Below are 18213 nucleotides of genomic sequence, written 5' to 3'. Positions count from 1 at the left end.
GGTGGTTAAGCTGTACTGCTCATGGTGAAGTGGGGGTAAGGGGTACTGCACATGATGAAGTAAGGGAAGGGGATTGCAGATAATGAAATAGGGGTTAGGAGGACTGCAAATGATAAAGTAGTGGGTGAGGGGGACTGCAAATTATGAAGTAGGGGGGTAAAGGGGATTTCACATAAAGTGGGGGGAAGGGGATTGCACATGATGAATTGGGGGGAGGGGGACTGCACGTGATGAAGTGGGGGAGGGGACAGGAGACTGCAAATGATGAATTGAGAGTGAGGGATGTTGAAAGCGATTGAATTGAAGGTGGGGGTGGCAAGAGCAAATGATGATCTGGGGAGAGAGCAAATAATAATAAATTTTGAGGCTGCGGGAGTAAATTATGTATTGAATTTGGGGGGAGAGCTGTTGATAATGAATAGAGGGTGAGAAAGAGAAGACATGACAATGAATTGGGGCAGAAGGGGCATGTAAATATAATGAGTCGGGGGAGCAGGAGGTACATAGTGGGGGGGCATTGAGTATGCAGTGCTGATTTTGTAAGTTTGCCCACTGACAAAGACATAATAATAATTTTAAGGGTAGGTTAATATTAACATTGAGAGATAGAATATCAAAAATAAAATCCAGTAAATCACACTGTATAAATTATATAAATTTATTTGCATTTTGCAGTGAGAAATAAGTATTTGAACCCCTACCAACCATTAAGAGTTCTGGCTCCTAAAGACCAGTTAGACGTTTCTAATCAACTCGTTACCTGCATTAAAGATAGCTGTCTTATATAGTCACATTTATAAATGACTTCTGTCCACAGAGTCAATTAATCAGTCAGACTCTAACCGCTACAACATGGGCAAGACCAAAGAGCTTTCTAAGAATGTCAGGGACAAGATCATAGACCTGCACAAAGCTAGAATGGGCTACAAAATCATAGGTAAGACGCTGGGTGAGATGGAAACAACTGTTGGTGCAATAGTAAGAAAATGAAAGAAATACAAAATGACTGTCAATCGACATTGATCTGGGGCACCATGCAAAATCTCACCTCGTGGGTTATCCTTGTTCACTAGGACGGTGAGAAATCAGCCTAAAACTACACTGGGGGAACTTGTTAATGATCTCAAGTCAGCTGGGACCACAGTCACTAAGAAGACCATTGGTAACACATTATGCCGTAAAAGTTCAAAAACCTGCAGTGACCGCAAGGTCTCCCTGCTTAAGGAGGCACATGATCAGACCCATCTTAAGTTTGCCAATAAACACCTGGATGATTCTGTGACTGATTGGGAGAAGGTGCTGTGGTTAGATGTTTGGTGGAAGAGAAATGCTGCCTATGACCCAAAGAACACTGCCCCCACTGTCAAGCATGGAGGTGGAAACATTATGTTTTGGAGGTGTTTGCCTGCTAAGGGCACAGGACTACCGCACTGCATCAATGGGAGAATGAATGGAGCCATGTACCGTAAAATCTTGAGAGACAACCTGCTTCCCTCTGCCAGGACATTAAAAATGGGTCGTTGTTGGGTCTTCGAGCAAGACAATGACCCAACACATACAACCAATCCAACAAAGGAGTGGCTCAAAAGGAAGCACTTTAATGTCATGGAGTGGCCTAGCTTGTGTCCAGACCTTAATCCGATAGAAAACATATGGAGGGAGTTGAAGCTGCAAGTTGCCAAGCAACAGCCTCAAAATCTTAATTTAGAGATGATCTTCAAATAGGAGTGGACCAAAATTCCTCCTGACATGTGCGCAAACCTCATCATCAACTACAAAAAATATCTGACTCCTGTGCTTGCCAACAAGAGTTTTGCCACCAAGTATTAAAGGGAATCTGACACCCTTTTTAGGCCTTTCAGCTGCCGGCATAGACATCTGGGGCTTATCTACAGCATTCTGCAATGCTGTAGATAAGCCTCCGATGTAACCTGAAAGAGAAGAAAAACGTTATATTATACTCAAGGAGGTGGGCGGTCAGATCCGATGGGTGTTGCCGTCCCGTTCGGCGCCTCCCTTCTTCATGCGATGATGTCCTCTTCTCCCGTCCTGTAATGGCTCCGGCGCAAGCACACTGCTCTGCCCTGTTGAGGGCATAGCAGAGTCCTGCAGTGCGCAGGCGTCGGGAGAGGTCTGGCGCCTGCGCACTGCAGAATTCTGCTCTGCCCTCAACAGGGCAGAGCAATGCACCTGCGCTGGAGCCATTTCAGGATGGGAGAAGAGGACGTCATCGCATGAAGAAGGGAGGCATCGGACCGGACCGCAACACCCATCAGACCGGACCGCCCACCTCGGTGAGTATAATATAACGTGTTTTTCTTCTCTTTCAGGTTACATCGGGGGGCTTATCTATAGCATTACAAAATGCTGTAGATAAGCCCCCGATGTCTATGGCGGCAGCTAATATGGAAAAAAAGGATGACAGATTCCCTTTAAGTCTTGTTTGCCAGAGGGATCAAATACTTATTTATCACTGCAAAATGCAAATACATTCATATAATTTATACAACGTGATTTTCTGGATTTTAATTTTGATATTCTATCTGTCAATGTTATAATTAACCTACCCTTAAAATTATAGACTGTTCATGTCTTTGTCAGTGGGCAAACTTACAAAATCAGCAAGGGATCAAATACTTATTTCCCCCACTGTATAGGGCTTATGTGTGCCATGTGTAAGTTTCACAAACCCACAGACTAAATATAGACTTACATAGTTGATTTTGATCCATGACTTGGATAAAAAAAAGTCATAGCTCCATGAATTTTTTATGGTAACATGGTCTGCAAAAAACACAGTCATCTGAACAGCAACATAGGTACAGGTTCTCTCTGTGAAAGACACAGATGAGCCAAATACCTAAAATAAGGCCTTAAGCCAATCTACGGTGGTGATCAAGTCGGGCTCAGCTCATGTGGCCACATGTTACCTGGATCTAACACCATGTCCATTTGTGGGAATACCTTGGTAAATAGGATGTACTGGTATGTTCAATGTCAGGATTTGATAGAGCTAAAATTTTGTAAAAACTCTCAGAATGCTGAAAAATAATGAAATAAATAATACCTTACTGATCTCTTGCTCATCTAGTTCAGCACTGCTGTATTCAGTGTGGATCTTACTACTTCCTCTACTAACATTGGTATTTAATTTGTTAAACAAAAATGATCGGACCTAGCTCCTGTTGCCGCTGTTACAGGCAGATGCTGACTGTGTAACACAGGTAGTGTTCTCCATTAAGGTAGTCGGTTCAGCTCCTAAACCTACTTGCAACTTGTGATGAAAATGTACATCATAGGTGAATAAGTGGCTTTTATTGCAAAAAAATATGTTAATTATCTTGTGACTTGAAAATTTCCTTGTGTCTATAGTTGTTACTGCTTTCTTTAAAGACAACCTGTCATCATGACAGTACATTCTAAACTGCAGGTACCATGTTATAGCACAGGGGGAGCTGAGCATATGAATCTATAGCTTTGTGATTAAAGATTCAGTATAACCTGTGTTTTAATCTTTTAATCCCCTGTTCTTCCTGGAATTTTTCGTCCAATTGGCGGTCCTATCAGTGACTGACAGCTTTCTTTCTATAAGTGTGCATATTGAGATAGCTGTCAATCACTGATAGGACCTGAATCTTTTCCCAGAAAGCTATGTATTAATCAACTCAACTCCCCCTGATCTATTACATGCTGCCTGCAGATTGGACTGCATATTCATGGTTACAGGTTTCCTTCCCTTTAAATCTTTGTCCATAGGCATAAAAGCTTGATCTGACATTGGTTAATTTTACCACTGTGTAAGTAAACCTTCTATTACAATACGTGCAAAAGAAAGCTAAATAAAGTAGAATGTAATAGAGGCACACTATATTATTAACCCTAAAATTAAAACTAAAGCTACAAATATACAGAGTAAAAAGTTGTGGCTGCTTACACTATCCAACATCTACCTAGGCATTATTACTACATATACTCTACCTGTCGAATAATATCCAGATGTTCTTGAGAACTGCTAAAGTTCTTTCCAATTTCAAATATGCAAAATGATTCTTGTTGACACGCTTCAACCCAGAACTGGTATTCTGCCGTCTGAGGAATTCGATCCATAAAGATACGAAAGGCTTCCCATACTGCTTCTTGGCAGACTGAAAAGAAAGAACCAAAGAGTTATACAGTGGGTATGGAAAGTATTCTGACCCCTTTAAATTTTTGACTCTCTGCTGCAATGCAGCCATTTGGTAAATTCAAAAAAGTTCATTTTTTCTCATTAATGAAAACTCCGCAGCCTATCTTTATTGAAAAAAAAACTGAAATGTAGAAATGTTTCCAAATTTTCTAAAAAAGAAAAACTGAAATATTACATGGTCATAAGTATTCAGACCCTTTGCTCAGACACTCATATTTAAGTCACATGATGTCCATTTCCTTGTGATCCTCCTAGACATGGATCTACTCCTTCACTGGATTCCAGATGTGTTTAATTAGGACTTGATTTGGAAAGGCACACACCTGTCTATATAAGACTTCACAGTGCATGTCAGGTCAAATGAGAATCATGAGGTGAAAGGAACTGGCCAAGGAGCCCAAAGACAGAATTCTGGCAAGGCACAGATCTGCCCAAGGTTACAAAAGAATTTCTAGAGTACTAAAGGTTCCAAAGAGCACAGTGGCCTCCATAATCCTTAAATGGAAGAAGTTTGGGACAATCAGAAGTCTTCCTAGACCTGGCCATCCAGCCAAACTGAGCAAATATGGGAGAAGAGCCTTGGTGAGAGCGGTAAAGAAGAACACCAAGATCACTGTGGCTGAGCTCCACAGATGCAGTAGGGAGATGGGAGAAAGTTTCACAAAGTCAACTATCATTGCAGCCCTCCACCAGTTGGGCCTTTATGGCAGAGTGACCTGACAGAAGCCTCTTCTCAGTGCCAGATATATGAAAACCCACATAGTGTGCTAAAAAACTCATGAAGGACTCCCAGACTATGAGAAATAAGATTCTTTGGTTGGATGAGCTGAAGAGAGAACTTTTTGATGATAATTCTAAGTGGTATGTGTGGAGAAAACCAAGTACTACTCATCACCTGCCCAATACAATCCCAACAGTGAAACATGGTGGTGGCAGCATCATGCTATAGGGGTATTTTTCAGCTGCAGGGACAGAACGACAGGTTGCAATTGAAAGAAACATGAATGTGGCCAAGCACAGAGATATCCTGCATGAAAACCTCTTCCAGAGTGGTCTGGACCTCTTATTTGGCTGAAGGTTCACCTTACAGCAAGACAATGACCATAAGCACACAGCTAAAATAACAAGGAAATGGCTTCAGAACAACTCTGTGACCATTCTTGATTGGCCCAGCCAGAGCCCTGACCTAAATCCAATTGAGCATCTCTGGAGAGACCTGAAAATGGCTGTCCACCAATATTCACCATCCAACCTGACAGAACTGGACCGTGTCTTTATGCTGCATGAAACGGTCTCAACCAGTATTTGTAAAAGTACAGAAACTGAGGCTTATTGAATACATAAAGGGTGTGAGAACAGATGATACAAAGGTTTTGCTGATGCATTGCAATGCATTAGAACTGCTATCAGACTGCAGAAAGTGAAAGTTCCATGGAGGGACATAGTAAAAAAGTTAAAAAAATTGCAGAAATATTTTTTTTTTAAATAATCACCAAATAATAATGAAAAATAAAAAAAACGTATTGTATCCTTAAATCCATGTTTTTGTTCAAAAATGAACAAAAAAAGTACACATATTTAGTATTGCCGCCTCAGGATCGACCCAACCTATGAAACTGTCCCACTAGTCAACCCCTTCAGTCAATAACAAAAAACAATAAAATAAAAGATGAGGAAAAAAATGATGCTTTTTCATCATAACACTGCACAAAAAGCAGAATGAAACAATGTAAAAACCTGTATGTAAATAAAAATGGAATAGCTGAAAACGTCATCTTGTCCCACAAAAAATACAAGCTGCCATACAGCTCAATCAGCGGAAAAATAAAAAAGTTATTGCTCTCAGAATAAAGTGATGCAAAAATAATTATAAATATATAAATCTGGTATAGCTGTAATCATACTGATCCTAAGAATAAAGTAATCTGATTACTTATAATGCAGGTGAAATGGTGTAAAAAATAAATAAAAACAATTCTTCAGCTGCTATTGATTTTTTTATTCTGTCTCCCAAAGATCACAGTTTGGCTCAGCTCACATTTTTCCTGCACTCTGCGCTGAAATTTTGCATCCGGGTTTCTGTGTAAATCTCTGAAATATGTGATTCAGATGGAAGATTCCCTATGGTGTGGCAGAAAGAGGCACAGTGGACGCTGTCTGACCTATGATCTGGCGGTGTCTGTCATTTTAGGCGTGCACAGAAGTGCCGTCAGTGACAGTTTTGTGCACCTCTGAAAAGAAGGAGAATGCTGAACAGAGGTCAGATGGAATCCAGAGTAACTCTGCTGCCTCAAAGTGAATGGATCCTTAGGGGCTTTCATATGAATCATGTCACTTGAAGATTGTAAGATGCAAACCTCTAAGCAAGTGTTCAGCATAGAGTGCCGGATAGGTGTGATCCCAAACATTATGTAAAATGCTAATTAAAGCTTCTAATCAATCCACAAAAAAATCAAGTCATGGTCAGGTCGATCAATAAAAATATAGGGGGCTTCCACGCTACTGGTAGTAAAAAGACTCTGAAAAGCAAAATGGCTCCTCGCCCTCCTAAAGAAATCCAAGGAATTCTACCCTACCAAACTCAAATGCCCCTCTCCCTTCTGAGCCCCACAGTGTGCCAAAACCACGTTTAGATTCTATATGTTTGGCATTTCTGTAGTGATGAGCGTCCGCCTAATTTACAGGTGAATGTTTCCAGAAGCATGAGCTGGGCAATACCACATACTGGTCACTACAATGTACTGGTCACTAGAATGGCATTTAGCAATTTTCACTCAGCAATATCTACTGGTGCATGTTTCTGGAAAACATCCATGGGGTCAAACTTGTCACTTAATCCTGTAGATAAAATCCCAAAGGGGCATATTTTTCAAAATGGGGTCACTTGAAGGGATTCTGCTCTTCTAGCATTTATGGGCTTTGTATATGGAGTCCGCAAACTATTCTAGGAAAGTCTGCACTCAAGGAGGCATGTAGTGCTCGGTCCCTTTAGAGTATCGCCATATGGCTAAGCAGTACTGTACAGCCACATATGGGATATTTCTACATTTAGCAGAAATTGTGGAACAAATTGTGGCACCATTTTACCCATTTCCCAGAGTGAAAATGCAAAATGTGAGTCTAAAACAAAATTTTGATAGTAAAAATTAAATGTCAATATAATCTCTACATGAATTCATTGAAAGGCATAGTTTCTAAAATGGAATCTCTTATGTTCTGCTGTTCTGGCACCTCAGAAGCTCTGCCAGTGTAACGTGGCACCTTCAAATCTGTCCAGCAAAATCTGAACTACAATATGGTTCTTCTTCCTTTCTGACCTTTGCACTGTGCCTTAAAAGTATTTTTTGACAACATATGGGGTATCTGTGTGCACTGGAAAAATTGTACAACAAATTTTGTGGTCCATATTCTCCTGCTATCCTTGTGAAAATGAAAAAAATTCAGAGCTAAAACAACATTTTTGGGTGAAAAATATATTTTTTCATTTCCATAGATCAATGTTGTAAAATTCTGTGACGCACGAGTAGGTTCAAAGTGCTCACCACACATCTAGATACATTCCTTGAGGGGTCTAGTTTCAAAAACGAGGCAACTTTTGTGGTTTTTCCGCTATTTAGGCACATCAGGGGCTCTCCAAACACGGCATAGCATTTTTCACCAATTATTGATGTGATATATACTTTTCTTATATGGTTTTAAAATCTAATGTTGTACATTAGTAATCAAAAGACTCTTCTGTATCCCAACAGTCAAAACCTAAGTTTTTATTAGATTAAGTCAGAATTTTGGCTTTATATTTTAGCTCCATGGTGCCTTCATATTGTGATAACCCCAAGTAGATCACATATAAAAATGATTAAAAAAGAAAAGTTACAGTTTACCAATTGTCCGTTTAAGCATTACTTATCAGTATTTTTCAACAGTTGGGACTATGCGTTTTCTTTTTTTTTTTTTACTAATGTCTATGATTTGCTTGCAAGGAATTTTTAAATCTCAAATGAATGCTTGCTACCACTACAATGGTTATAAAATGAATATATTATGCAGTAAATCATTGGAAGGAAACTAGTGATAAAACGGTTTCCAATTCAGTTATACTTTGGGGAGTCTTTAGCAGTCCGCGAGCAATCTTTTCTTGACTATACTATTTGTTCATTTGAGCCTTGTGACCCATGGGAGTCAATGTTCTATCTCCAGTAATATCACTCTGATGGAAGACACGTAGTTCTGGTAGTTTGTACATGGTACCTGCACATCTATTCCAGCTGCTAGAAATATTGGATAAATGATTGGATGCAGTGGTGATAAGAAGTCATTCATTATTTATTAATGTGGAAGAAAGCATCAGGGAACAAGTTGTGTTTTTGCTTTTTAAATAAGAATGATCTCAAAGTAGACACTGGTGATAGTGATGTGAACAGATTTATATTTAAAAAAGCTCCATACAAGATGAGCTGGATCTTCCAAATTGCCCAAGTAGTCTAACATATTGTCATTCTTTCCCAAATAAAATTAACTTTAGAAATGTGATCAACACTTTTTTTCGTAACAAAATGTTGGCATCTTTCAGCTCAGCATCTCAGCTTGAAACGAAAACAATTGTCAAGAATAAGAGTTCTGCTCGTCATGTCATCCAGTTTCCAATTCGTCACTCAGACAATTGCTAAATTTTGGGCCATCAGCAATTGCATTCACGTCAAGAATTGGAAGTGCTAGATTAAAGTGAAAGGGGTACTTTGGCTACAGCAAATAAAGCCTGCTCAGTCTCGTATACAAGTCATTGTATGCAATTGTCTAAGCTACTTTGTGCATTAGGTCAATTTGATATTTGCTTGCTGTCACTGTATGAAATCCGATTTTCTTCATTTTCATGTTCTAGCAAAATTTTCTTGGCATTTTCTGCATCGCACAAATGCTGAATTATTTACAGGTACACTATATCTATCATTATCTCACCCTTTAGGCCACATTTTCAGTATCACATTTCTTAACTCCTTAGTGACGGAGCCAATGTTTTAAATTCTGACCAGTGTCACTTTATGTGGTAATAACTCTGGAATGCTTCAACAAATCCCATTGATTTTGAGATTGCTTTTTTGTGGCACATTATAATTTATGATAATGGTAAATTTAGGTTGATAAGTTTTGTGTTTATTTATAAAAAGTTTGACAAAAATGTCAAAAAAATTGCAATTTTCAAAAGTTGAATGATTATCCCTTTAATCCTTTATTCGCTCCTCACCCAACCTCCTCCAAGACTTCTCCCGAATAGCCCCTATTCTCTGGAATTCTTTGCCCCAACAAGTCCGACTATCAACCACATTTGGATCCTTCAGACGGAACCTGAAAACCCACCTCTTCAAGAAAGCCTACAGCCAGCAATGACCCCGCTACCTCCTTCTCTCTCACCACTACCGGTGATATCACCTCAACCAACACCGGAGCTGCTGCAACCCACCAACCTACTGTCTCCTTCACCACCATCCTGTAGCATGTAAGCCCGAAAGGGCAGGGTCCTCCTCTCTCCACTCTGTATCAGTCTGTCATTGTTAGTTTGTTTACTGTAAGTGATATCTGTAATTTGTATGTAACCCCTTCTCATGTACAGCACCATGGAATCAATGTGCTATATAAATAAATAATAATAATAATAATCCAGATAGTCATAACACAACAAAAACATTAATAAATAACATTTCCCATATGTCTGCTTTACATCAGCACCATTTTTAAAACGCTAATTTATTTTATTAGCCTTTTAGGAGGTTTAATAATGTAGAAGCAATTTTTCATTTTTTCAAGGAAATTTACAAAATATATTTTTTTGAGGGACCTATCCAGGTTTGAAGTGACTTTGGGGGTCCTATATATTGGAAAACCCCAAATGTGATACCATTTTAAAAACAGCACCCCTCGACATATTGAAAACTGCTGTCAAACAGTTTATTAACCTTTCAGGTGATTTTCAGGAATTAATGCAAAGTGGTATAGAAGGAATGAAAAAGTGTTTGTTTACCACCTAAATGTCGCTGACTTCTGAATTGACCACTATAGCCGGGAGGCTCTAAGGGTACCGTTACACTTAGCAATGCACCAGCGATCCCAACAACGATATGGATCGCTGGTGCATTGCTAAGTGGTCGCTAGTGAGCTGCCACACAGGCAGATCTCACCAGAGACATAGCAGGGGTCGGGGGTCTTTACTTACCTGTCAGACGCGGCGATCCTTACACCCTCCTGCCTGCCTCCACGCGTCGCGCGTCAGCGCCACAGGAAGCCCAGCAGGAAGCGCCCGACGAGAAATGATCCAGGACGTACGCGCGATCAGCGATGAGCAGCGGGAGAGCCGGTCGGAGGTAAGTATCAGACATAACGATATCGCTAGCAATATCGCTGCTACGTCACAAAATCGGTGATGTTACAGCGATATTGCTAGCGATATCGCAATGTGTAATGGGCCCTTAAGGCCGCTATTTGGCCATGAACTGCTATGACAAACATCAGGACCACACAATCATGATCTAAGTGTGTTAATTAGATTAAAGCAGAAGACCCCACAATCTATTGACTATTTATTAGATGTAGTCACTTTTGACAGCAGCACCTAAGGGGTTAAACAGATATGGATGGTGCCAACACTAATCATTTGTGATACAGCAAGGTGTCAGCTATAGTGTACAGCTATCAGCTGCTGGATTGTCACCTGTATGGGGATGCTATTCTCTTATATCTCAGGTCAGTAAAAAGACATATTGGCTGTCATTAAGGGGTTGAAATGCATTATCCATATCTCATATCACTCAGCTTAAGATTCTTAAATGTTAACTATATGTTAGCCTTGCCAACATATTTCAAAAATTTTACCCTTAAAAAGGTATGTTTAAGACAAATTAAATATAATAATTAATGTATTGTGGAGATCTAGCTTTTATTTCAGTCTTAACCCCTTCGCGACCCAGCCTGTTTTCACTTTTCTGACCCCTGTCCCAATTTTTACAATTCTGACCACTGTCCCTTTATGAGGTAATAACTCTGGAATGCTTCAACGGATCCCACTGGTTCTGAGAATGTTTTCTTGTGACACATTGTACTTTATGATAGCAGTAAAATTTATTTAGTATGACTTGCGTTTATTTGTTAAAAAACTGAAATTTGGCAAACATTTTGAAAATTTTGCAATTTTCCAAATTTTAATTTGTATGCCCTTAAATCATAGCGCACAAAATAGTCAATAAATAACATTTCCCACATGTGTACTTTACATCAGCACAATTTTGGAACAAAATTTTTTTTTGTTAGGAAGTTATAAAGGTTAAAAGTTGACCAGCGATTTCTCTTTTTTTCAACTAATTTTGCAAAACCATTTTTATTACAGACCACATCACATTTGAAGTGACTTTGAGGGGTCTATGCGATAGAAAATACCCAAAAGTGACAACATTCTAAAAACTGTATCCCTCAAAGTGCTCAAAAACCACATTCAATAAGTTTATTAACCCTTCAGGTGCTTCACAGGAAATTTTGGAATGCTTAAAAAAAATGAACATTTAACTTTTTTTTTACAAAAAATTTACTTCAGATCCAATTTGTTTTATTTTATCCAGGGTAACAGGAGAAATTGGATCCCAAAAGTTGTACAATTTGTTCTAAGTATGCTGATACCCCATATATGCAGGTAAACCACTGTTTGGGAGCATGGCAGAGCTTGGAAGGGAAGGAGTGCCTCTTTGACTTTTCATTGCAAAATTGTCGGGAATTGAGATCGGATGCCATGTCGCATTTGGAGAGCCCCTGATGTGCCTAAACAGTGGAAACCCCCCACAAGTGACACCATTTTGGAAACTAGACCCCCTACGGAACTTATCTAGATGTGTGGTGATCACTTTGAACCCTCAAGTGCTTCACAAAAGTTTATAATGTAGAGCTGTAAAAATAAAAAATCTTATTTTTTTTCACAAAAATGATCTTTTTGCCCCCAATTTTTTTTATTTTCCCAAGGGTAATAGGAGAAATTGGACACCAAAAGTTGTTGTGCAATTTGTCCTGAGTATGCTGATACCTCATATGTAAACCACTGTTTGGGCACATGGCAGAGCTTGGAAGGGAAGGAGCACCATTTGACTTTTTCAATGCAGAATTGGCTGGTATTGAGATCAGATGCAAGTAGCGTTTCAAGAGCCCCTGATGTTCCTAAACAGTGGAAACCCCCAATTACACCTCCAACCCTAACCCCAACACACACCTAACCCTAAGCCGAACCCTAACCCTAACCACAAGCCTAACCCTAACACACCCCTAACCCTAATCCCAACTCTAACCCTAATCTCAACCCTAACCCTAACTTTAGCCCCAACCCTAACCCTAACTTTAGCTCCAACCCTAACCCTGACTTTAGTCCCAACCCTAACCCTAACTTTGGCCCCAACTTTAACCCTAACCCTTACTCCAACCCTATCCTTATCCCCAACCCTAATGTGGAAATGCTCTTAGCAGGCACTGACAAGCCACCTCACTGAAGGACCCGGAAGGACCCCACGGCCAACGTGGAGACGGGGTCTCCATGGAGACCACTGGAACAATGCAATCACATTGCGCTGTTCCAATGGGAGCATGCAGGGAGCCCCAGTACTGACAGCGGCATCAGAAGGGTTAAATGCCCATGATTGGTGCTATCACCGATCGTCTGCATTGCTGCGGGGTGTCACTTGTTACATACAGCTGACACCCACACCCGATCACCACAGCGCTCAGCGTAAGGCCGAGGTGATCATGCTACCGTACTAGTACTGCTCCGGGCAGAATTGCAGTTCCCACAGAGCAGTACTAGTACAGCGAAAGTCGGGAAGAGGTTAAATGGCAATGATCCAGACAATCAATATTTTAATAATTTACTCTGCACTAACAAGAACCAAGAAATAGATATTTATAAATGGGTATCTGTGGTATGGCTGATATTTATTTTACTAACTTATATAGTCCCCATTCAGACTCACAATCTAAATTCCCTATCAGTATGTCTTTGGAGTATGTGAGGAAACCCACGCAAACACAGGGAGAACATACAACCCCCCTGCAGATGTTGTCCTTGATTGGATTTTAACCCAGGACCCCAGTGCAGAAAGGATATAATGTTAACCACTGAGCCAGAAATCTCTGTCAATGTTTCAATAGCCTTTTATGGTACACACAGGGTTGCTATCTTCTTTTATTTTCTGGACAACTTATCTAAACTAAAATCACAAACAAGTGACATTTTGTATGGATGCACCTGAAAACCATAATGCTTCATTAGGAATCTAAGCCTTAAAGGGGTTTTACACATAGTGATATCGCTAGCAATATCGCTAAAGCATCACCGATTTGGAGATGCAGCAGTGATATTGCTAGCGATATCGCTATGTGTGATACTTACCTCCGACCGGCTCCCTCGCTGTCTGTCACTGATCGTGCGAGATTGTCCACTTCCATTTCTTGTCGAGCGCTTCCTGCTGGGCTTCCTGCTGGCGCCGACGAGTGACGCATGGACGCGGACGGGAGGACGTCAGGATCGCCGCGTCTGAAAGGTAAGTAACGACCGCTGTATCGCTGCTGCATCATTGTGAGATCTGCCTGTGTGGTAGCTCACTAGCGACCATTTAGCGATGCACCAGCGATCCTGACCGGGTCGTATCGTGGTCGGGATCGCTGGTGCATCGCTAAATGTAAAGGGGCCTTTAGTATACTTACGCATACTGTTTGAGTGTGAAGTGCAAATAGATGATAATTACAATCACAATTACATTTGTTCAAGTTCTTCCAAGGTCAAAAAATTCACAGCAATATTATTATTTTCGTTTTACAGACCGTGGATAAAAGTTCTGTCTTTTCATAGGCTCAGAAGTAATTTCTAGATAGTTGACAATCCTGGCTGATCATTACTAATAGATAGCACACTTTTCTTCCTTTTGGGGCAGAGATAATTTGCATTCAATGTGGTAGAACAAAACTAATATAATTATTTAGCAGAAGTTGATATAATCCAATGAGCAAGTTAGCCTCATTTGAACAGGTAATTGCGTTATATTACCCTTGATCATATTGATGGTATGCTTTCCTTCTATCAACTATAGGACCACTTTCAGCTGGCTGCAATATTGGAGCCTTTTATCATTTGCGTGAGCTACGAAGTCACCACTAATTTTGCTAGACTAAATCTAGATTCCATGGTGATCTAATTCTAATTCATCAGATCTTTGGGGTAGACCTGAGTTTTGCTGCCATATCACGGAAAAAACAATGACTTGGAGAGGTCCTTCTCTGACACTCTGTTGTGGCATCCTGGTACCCATTCTATTGCTGATGAAAACAGTTGTTGTGACAGTAGATTTGTTCCTGAGTCTCAGAATTAATTTGGGAAACGTATAATACATTGTATGTGCTTAGCGTTTCACCACGGGGAGCCAACCCTTGACGATCACTCTGTCAGTATAGCATTACCTGAACTGTTCAAAATATTTGCTCCAAAAGCAAGTGAAAAGAACTATGCTCCAGCCACCCTGAGAGGCCTGCTTGTCTCATAATAATAAGGAGACACCTCCTTTCATACACAGTCTATCCTGTATTGTAAACGACCACCACTTTGCCTTTAAGAGTGATTGTACCCTGTTCACTCTTTCAGTAAAGTGTTACTAAGCTCACATGTGTGTCCTGCTGGCTGTAATTGCAGGAACATCATGGGCGCTCCAACACCTGTATCCAGATACCACCTCTACAGGAGTGCCCCTGGGGAGTCCTCTAACATTTCCATAAGTATCACCTCCCACTATTGACAATTGTTGTGGACAAGAGGGAAGTGTTTAGGGGTCCAGCAATCCACTTCAGCTACTGTGACATCAAAATCTGCTGCTAGTGGAACTACATGGACCAACTGGCCCCTGAACAAAAACTGGAACTTCTCCCGTGGCTCACCGTGCTCTAGATATGGCAATATATATTTGTTTTTCATTAGGAAAGACCTTTCATATCTAAAAAAAGGAAAAAGATAATGGCTGGGGCTAGCAAGTGGAAAATTTGAGCAAGTACTGAGTCCCACTGCACCACTAGGTCTACGTTGGATAGGCACAGCTTTCAATTGCATCTGTGTCCTCAGGAAACAAATACATTTACAAACATTAGTGAAGCAAAGAGCCACTGGCTCACTGCCCTGCTATTTACTGTGGTAAATGATAAAATTCTTTAGCCCTACCAGAGTTTGGGAATGCATGGAGAACATCGGGCAGCGCAATAACCTCACTTAACCACACCATCTGTTCCCCATTGCAGATTGCAGGGGTGAAGGAGGAGGATCGTGTTGCCAATTGCAACAAAGGTGTTATGTGAGTTTGACTTTATTTTTTATTAAAAATTGTAGCATTGAAGAACACAAAGGAGGACATAATTGTTGTATGGAGGCACAAAGGTGGACATTATTATTGTATGGGGACAGAAATAGTATGAGAAACAAAACATGACTAAGGACATGCAGTATCTGTCATAACGAGAAAACAGTGATACGGGCTTCCAGAAATTAAACGTATGCAAAGTAAACTGGATGTTTTATAACAATTTCTCCTTGCTGCTTGAATTGTATTTTTTTCATGAATATTGTAAGGGGCAAAAAGATAGACAGACCCATGTGTACATGCAAAATGGGGGCATTATTGTTGTGTAAAAGGGTGCATCATTAGTGTTATGGGGCTAAAGATGTTTGTTACTTTCTGTAGAGTTGAGGGAAAACGAAAAGGGGAAATGAATGACTAAGATAAGGTGAAACATAATCTGTGAGGCAATGGATTTACCTGCATACATCTATAGGGTTTACAGAGCACTTAATATGTACCACTGTATGGTCACTGTCATGTGTATAAATAGATTATAGAACCGTGGTTTCTGTAAATGATCAGTATGGTGGTACTATTGGTCACTATGTTGTGGTAATAATAGTTGTCATCGCCTTGCAGGACTATTTCTTTCTAAAAATTTTATTGAATTCCTTTTTACCTATCATTTTTGATCGGCAAATAAAGTTATATATTTTTTAGTTTTTAACTTTTAATATTTATATATAAAAAGTACAAATAAATCACATTGCTCAGAAGCCAAGACAAATAATAACACCCAGCTCTTTAAACATATGTAGGGTACTAGTGGAATAGGAGAACTGGACTGACTGCAAAACGTTTGGAGAAAAGGGGCAGACTACAAGCCTACAAAACCGCAGTCTGTATCAAGATGTACAGACACACTGAGGAAGAGGAGCCATGAACTCCTCAAAATGCGTTGGTTAGGTTTTTTTGCTCATATCGGCCTCCATACCTTAGTGTGACATCACACGCTGTCTCCAGACAGTAGCAGCCATTTTTCTGCCGGGTATCTGGGAGTGCTACCGGCTGAAGCGCTCCTGGCTTTTCAGTGTGGACTTACCATTCCTTACCACTGAACGAACATAGTGCTACAACTGCATTCACTGTCACTCCACATTGTGCAAGCCGGTTTCCATCTACAACAGCGCGGATCTTTTTTGGTGCTGATTTAGCAGTGAGTGTTCACACAGTACAAATTTATCTATTAAATGGTAACAGTCTTTAACTTGTTTTAACCGTTAACATCACTCACTGTGCTTTTAAATCGACTCTGCAAACAACTTATTTATTAGTTGAAGCTACTATTTCAGCACAGTAATCTTGCACTGACACATCACTCTCTGCAAGTTGGTCTCCTTCAGCAATAGGGAGAGGCACTTTCAGTGCCAGCAGAACAGTGAATTTCTGTGGTAATTTTTTCAACTTGTTTGGTATTATACGACTCCTTGCACTACACAGTGAATGATAGATCGACCTTGCCACCTACTCCTTATAGGCTCATACTCACTTGCATGTCTTTCTATGCAAACACACGCTCCGGTCCGAGTGCCGGCCGTAGTGCCAGGTTTTCATGCAAGAGACTCGCACGAGAATCATGCGAGTCTCTCGCAAGTGAGTATTAGCACTAAGAGGTGATATATGATTGACATCTATTCATGCAACAGATTGTAAAATTATACGCTATTATCTTATTTTTTTCAGTTTTGGGTTCCACACACAGACTCCAATATCTGTTTGCAGCTTTTTAGTATCCTCGCTCCCCTCCTCTATTTATAAGGGGGCTGGTGTACCTTTTAATATTTAATTTCTATTATTTTCTAACTAGAAGACTGAGTTATGGGTAATTTTCACAGAAAATACTTGCAGCTATGTTGTCTTTTAAACACAATGCAAAAAGGGACCCACTGGGACTCCTTTGCCCACGGACTCACCTAATCCTCAAGCTGACACCAGATCCAATCCTCTCTACAGCACCACATGGAGCAATAAACCAGCCTAAATAACATAACTTGCAGTATATGGTAAGATTCTATATTTTAACACTTTGTTATTCATTCTGTCATTATTATCTCCTGTGGCAGGATATTCATCACACCTAATAAATGTTCTCCACTTTACTGTCCATGAAGAATATTTGGTACGCTATTTCAGTTGCATATTTTCGCTGTGTAAAAAATTCAACAAACCAGAGTTCTAGCAAAGTGAATGGGATTTTTATAAATCTCCTTCCCACAGCGTTTTCCTTTAATTCTGCGGAAATTGAGCTGCTGTGCAATTTTGAAATCTGCAACATTTTAATTTCTCTTGCGGTAAATATGTTTTTTATTTGCAAATTTTCTCAATAGACTTGCAATGCAATTTTATTACATTTCCTCTTTAAAAACGCATTTGTGTAGCACATGAGTTTCTCAATACAGTTTAATGAAAGCTTAATACCAAAAACAAGCCGCTTTAGTTAAAATATAACCTACCAAAAAGAGACAAAAAGCGCAACAGAAAAACATGATAAAAACGCATGTAAAAAAGCACTCCAAATCTCAATGAAAAACACAAGAAACCTAGTTTAGCTAATTGCTACAGAAGTGCTGTAGAAAAATCTGTCGCTTCAGAAACACACCAAATACTCATCAGGGGATGTAGCCTAAA

General features: G+C 40.0%; 1 protein-coding gene across 1 annotated transcript in view; it reads right to left on the bottom strand.

Moving 5' to 3' along the window:
• The window catches only part of IMPG1 (interphotoreceptor matrix proteoglycan 1), a 428352-nt gene that overhangs the window by 329454 nt on the left and 80685 nt on the right, over positions 1–18213 (bottom strand). Inside the window, exon 3 of the mRNA XM_073569420.1 lies at positions 3979–4145. Coding sequence (XP_073425521.1) covers positions 3979–4145 — 167 coding nt within the window. The remainder of the gene's footprint in view (positions 1–3978; positions 4146–18213) is intronic.

Source organism: Dendrobates tinctorius, unplaced genomic scaffold (genome assembly GCF_039654945.1).
Source record: "Dendrobates tinctorius isolate UK_male_01 unplaced genomic scaffold, ASM3965494v1 ptg000024l, whole genome shotgun sequence".
Taxonomy (NCBI): Eukaryota; Metazoa; Chordata; class Amphibia; order Anura; family Dendrobatidae; genus Dendrobates; species Dendrobates tinctorius.
This window is presented reverse-complemented; position numbering and strand designations above follow the sequence as displayed.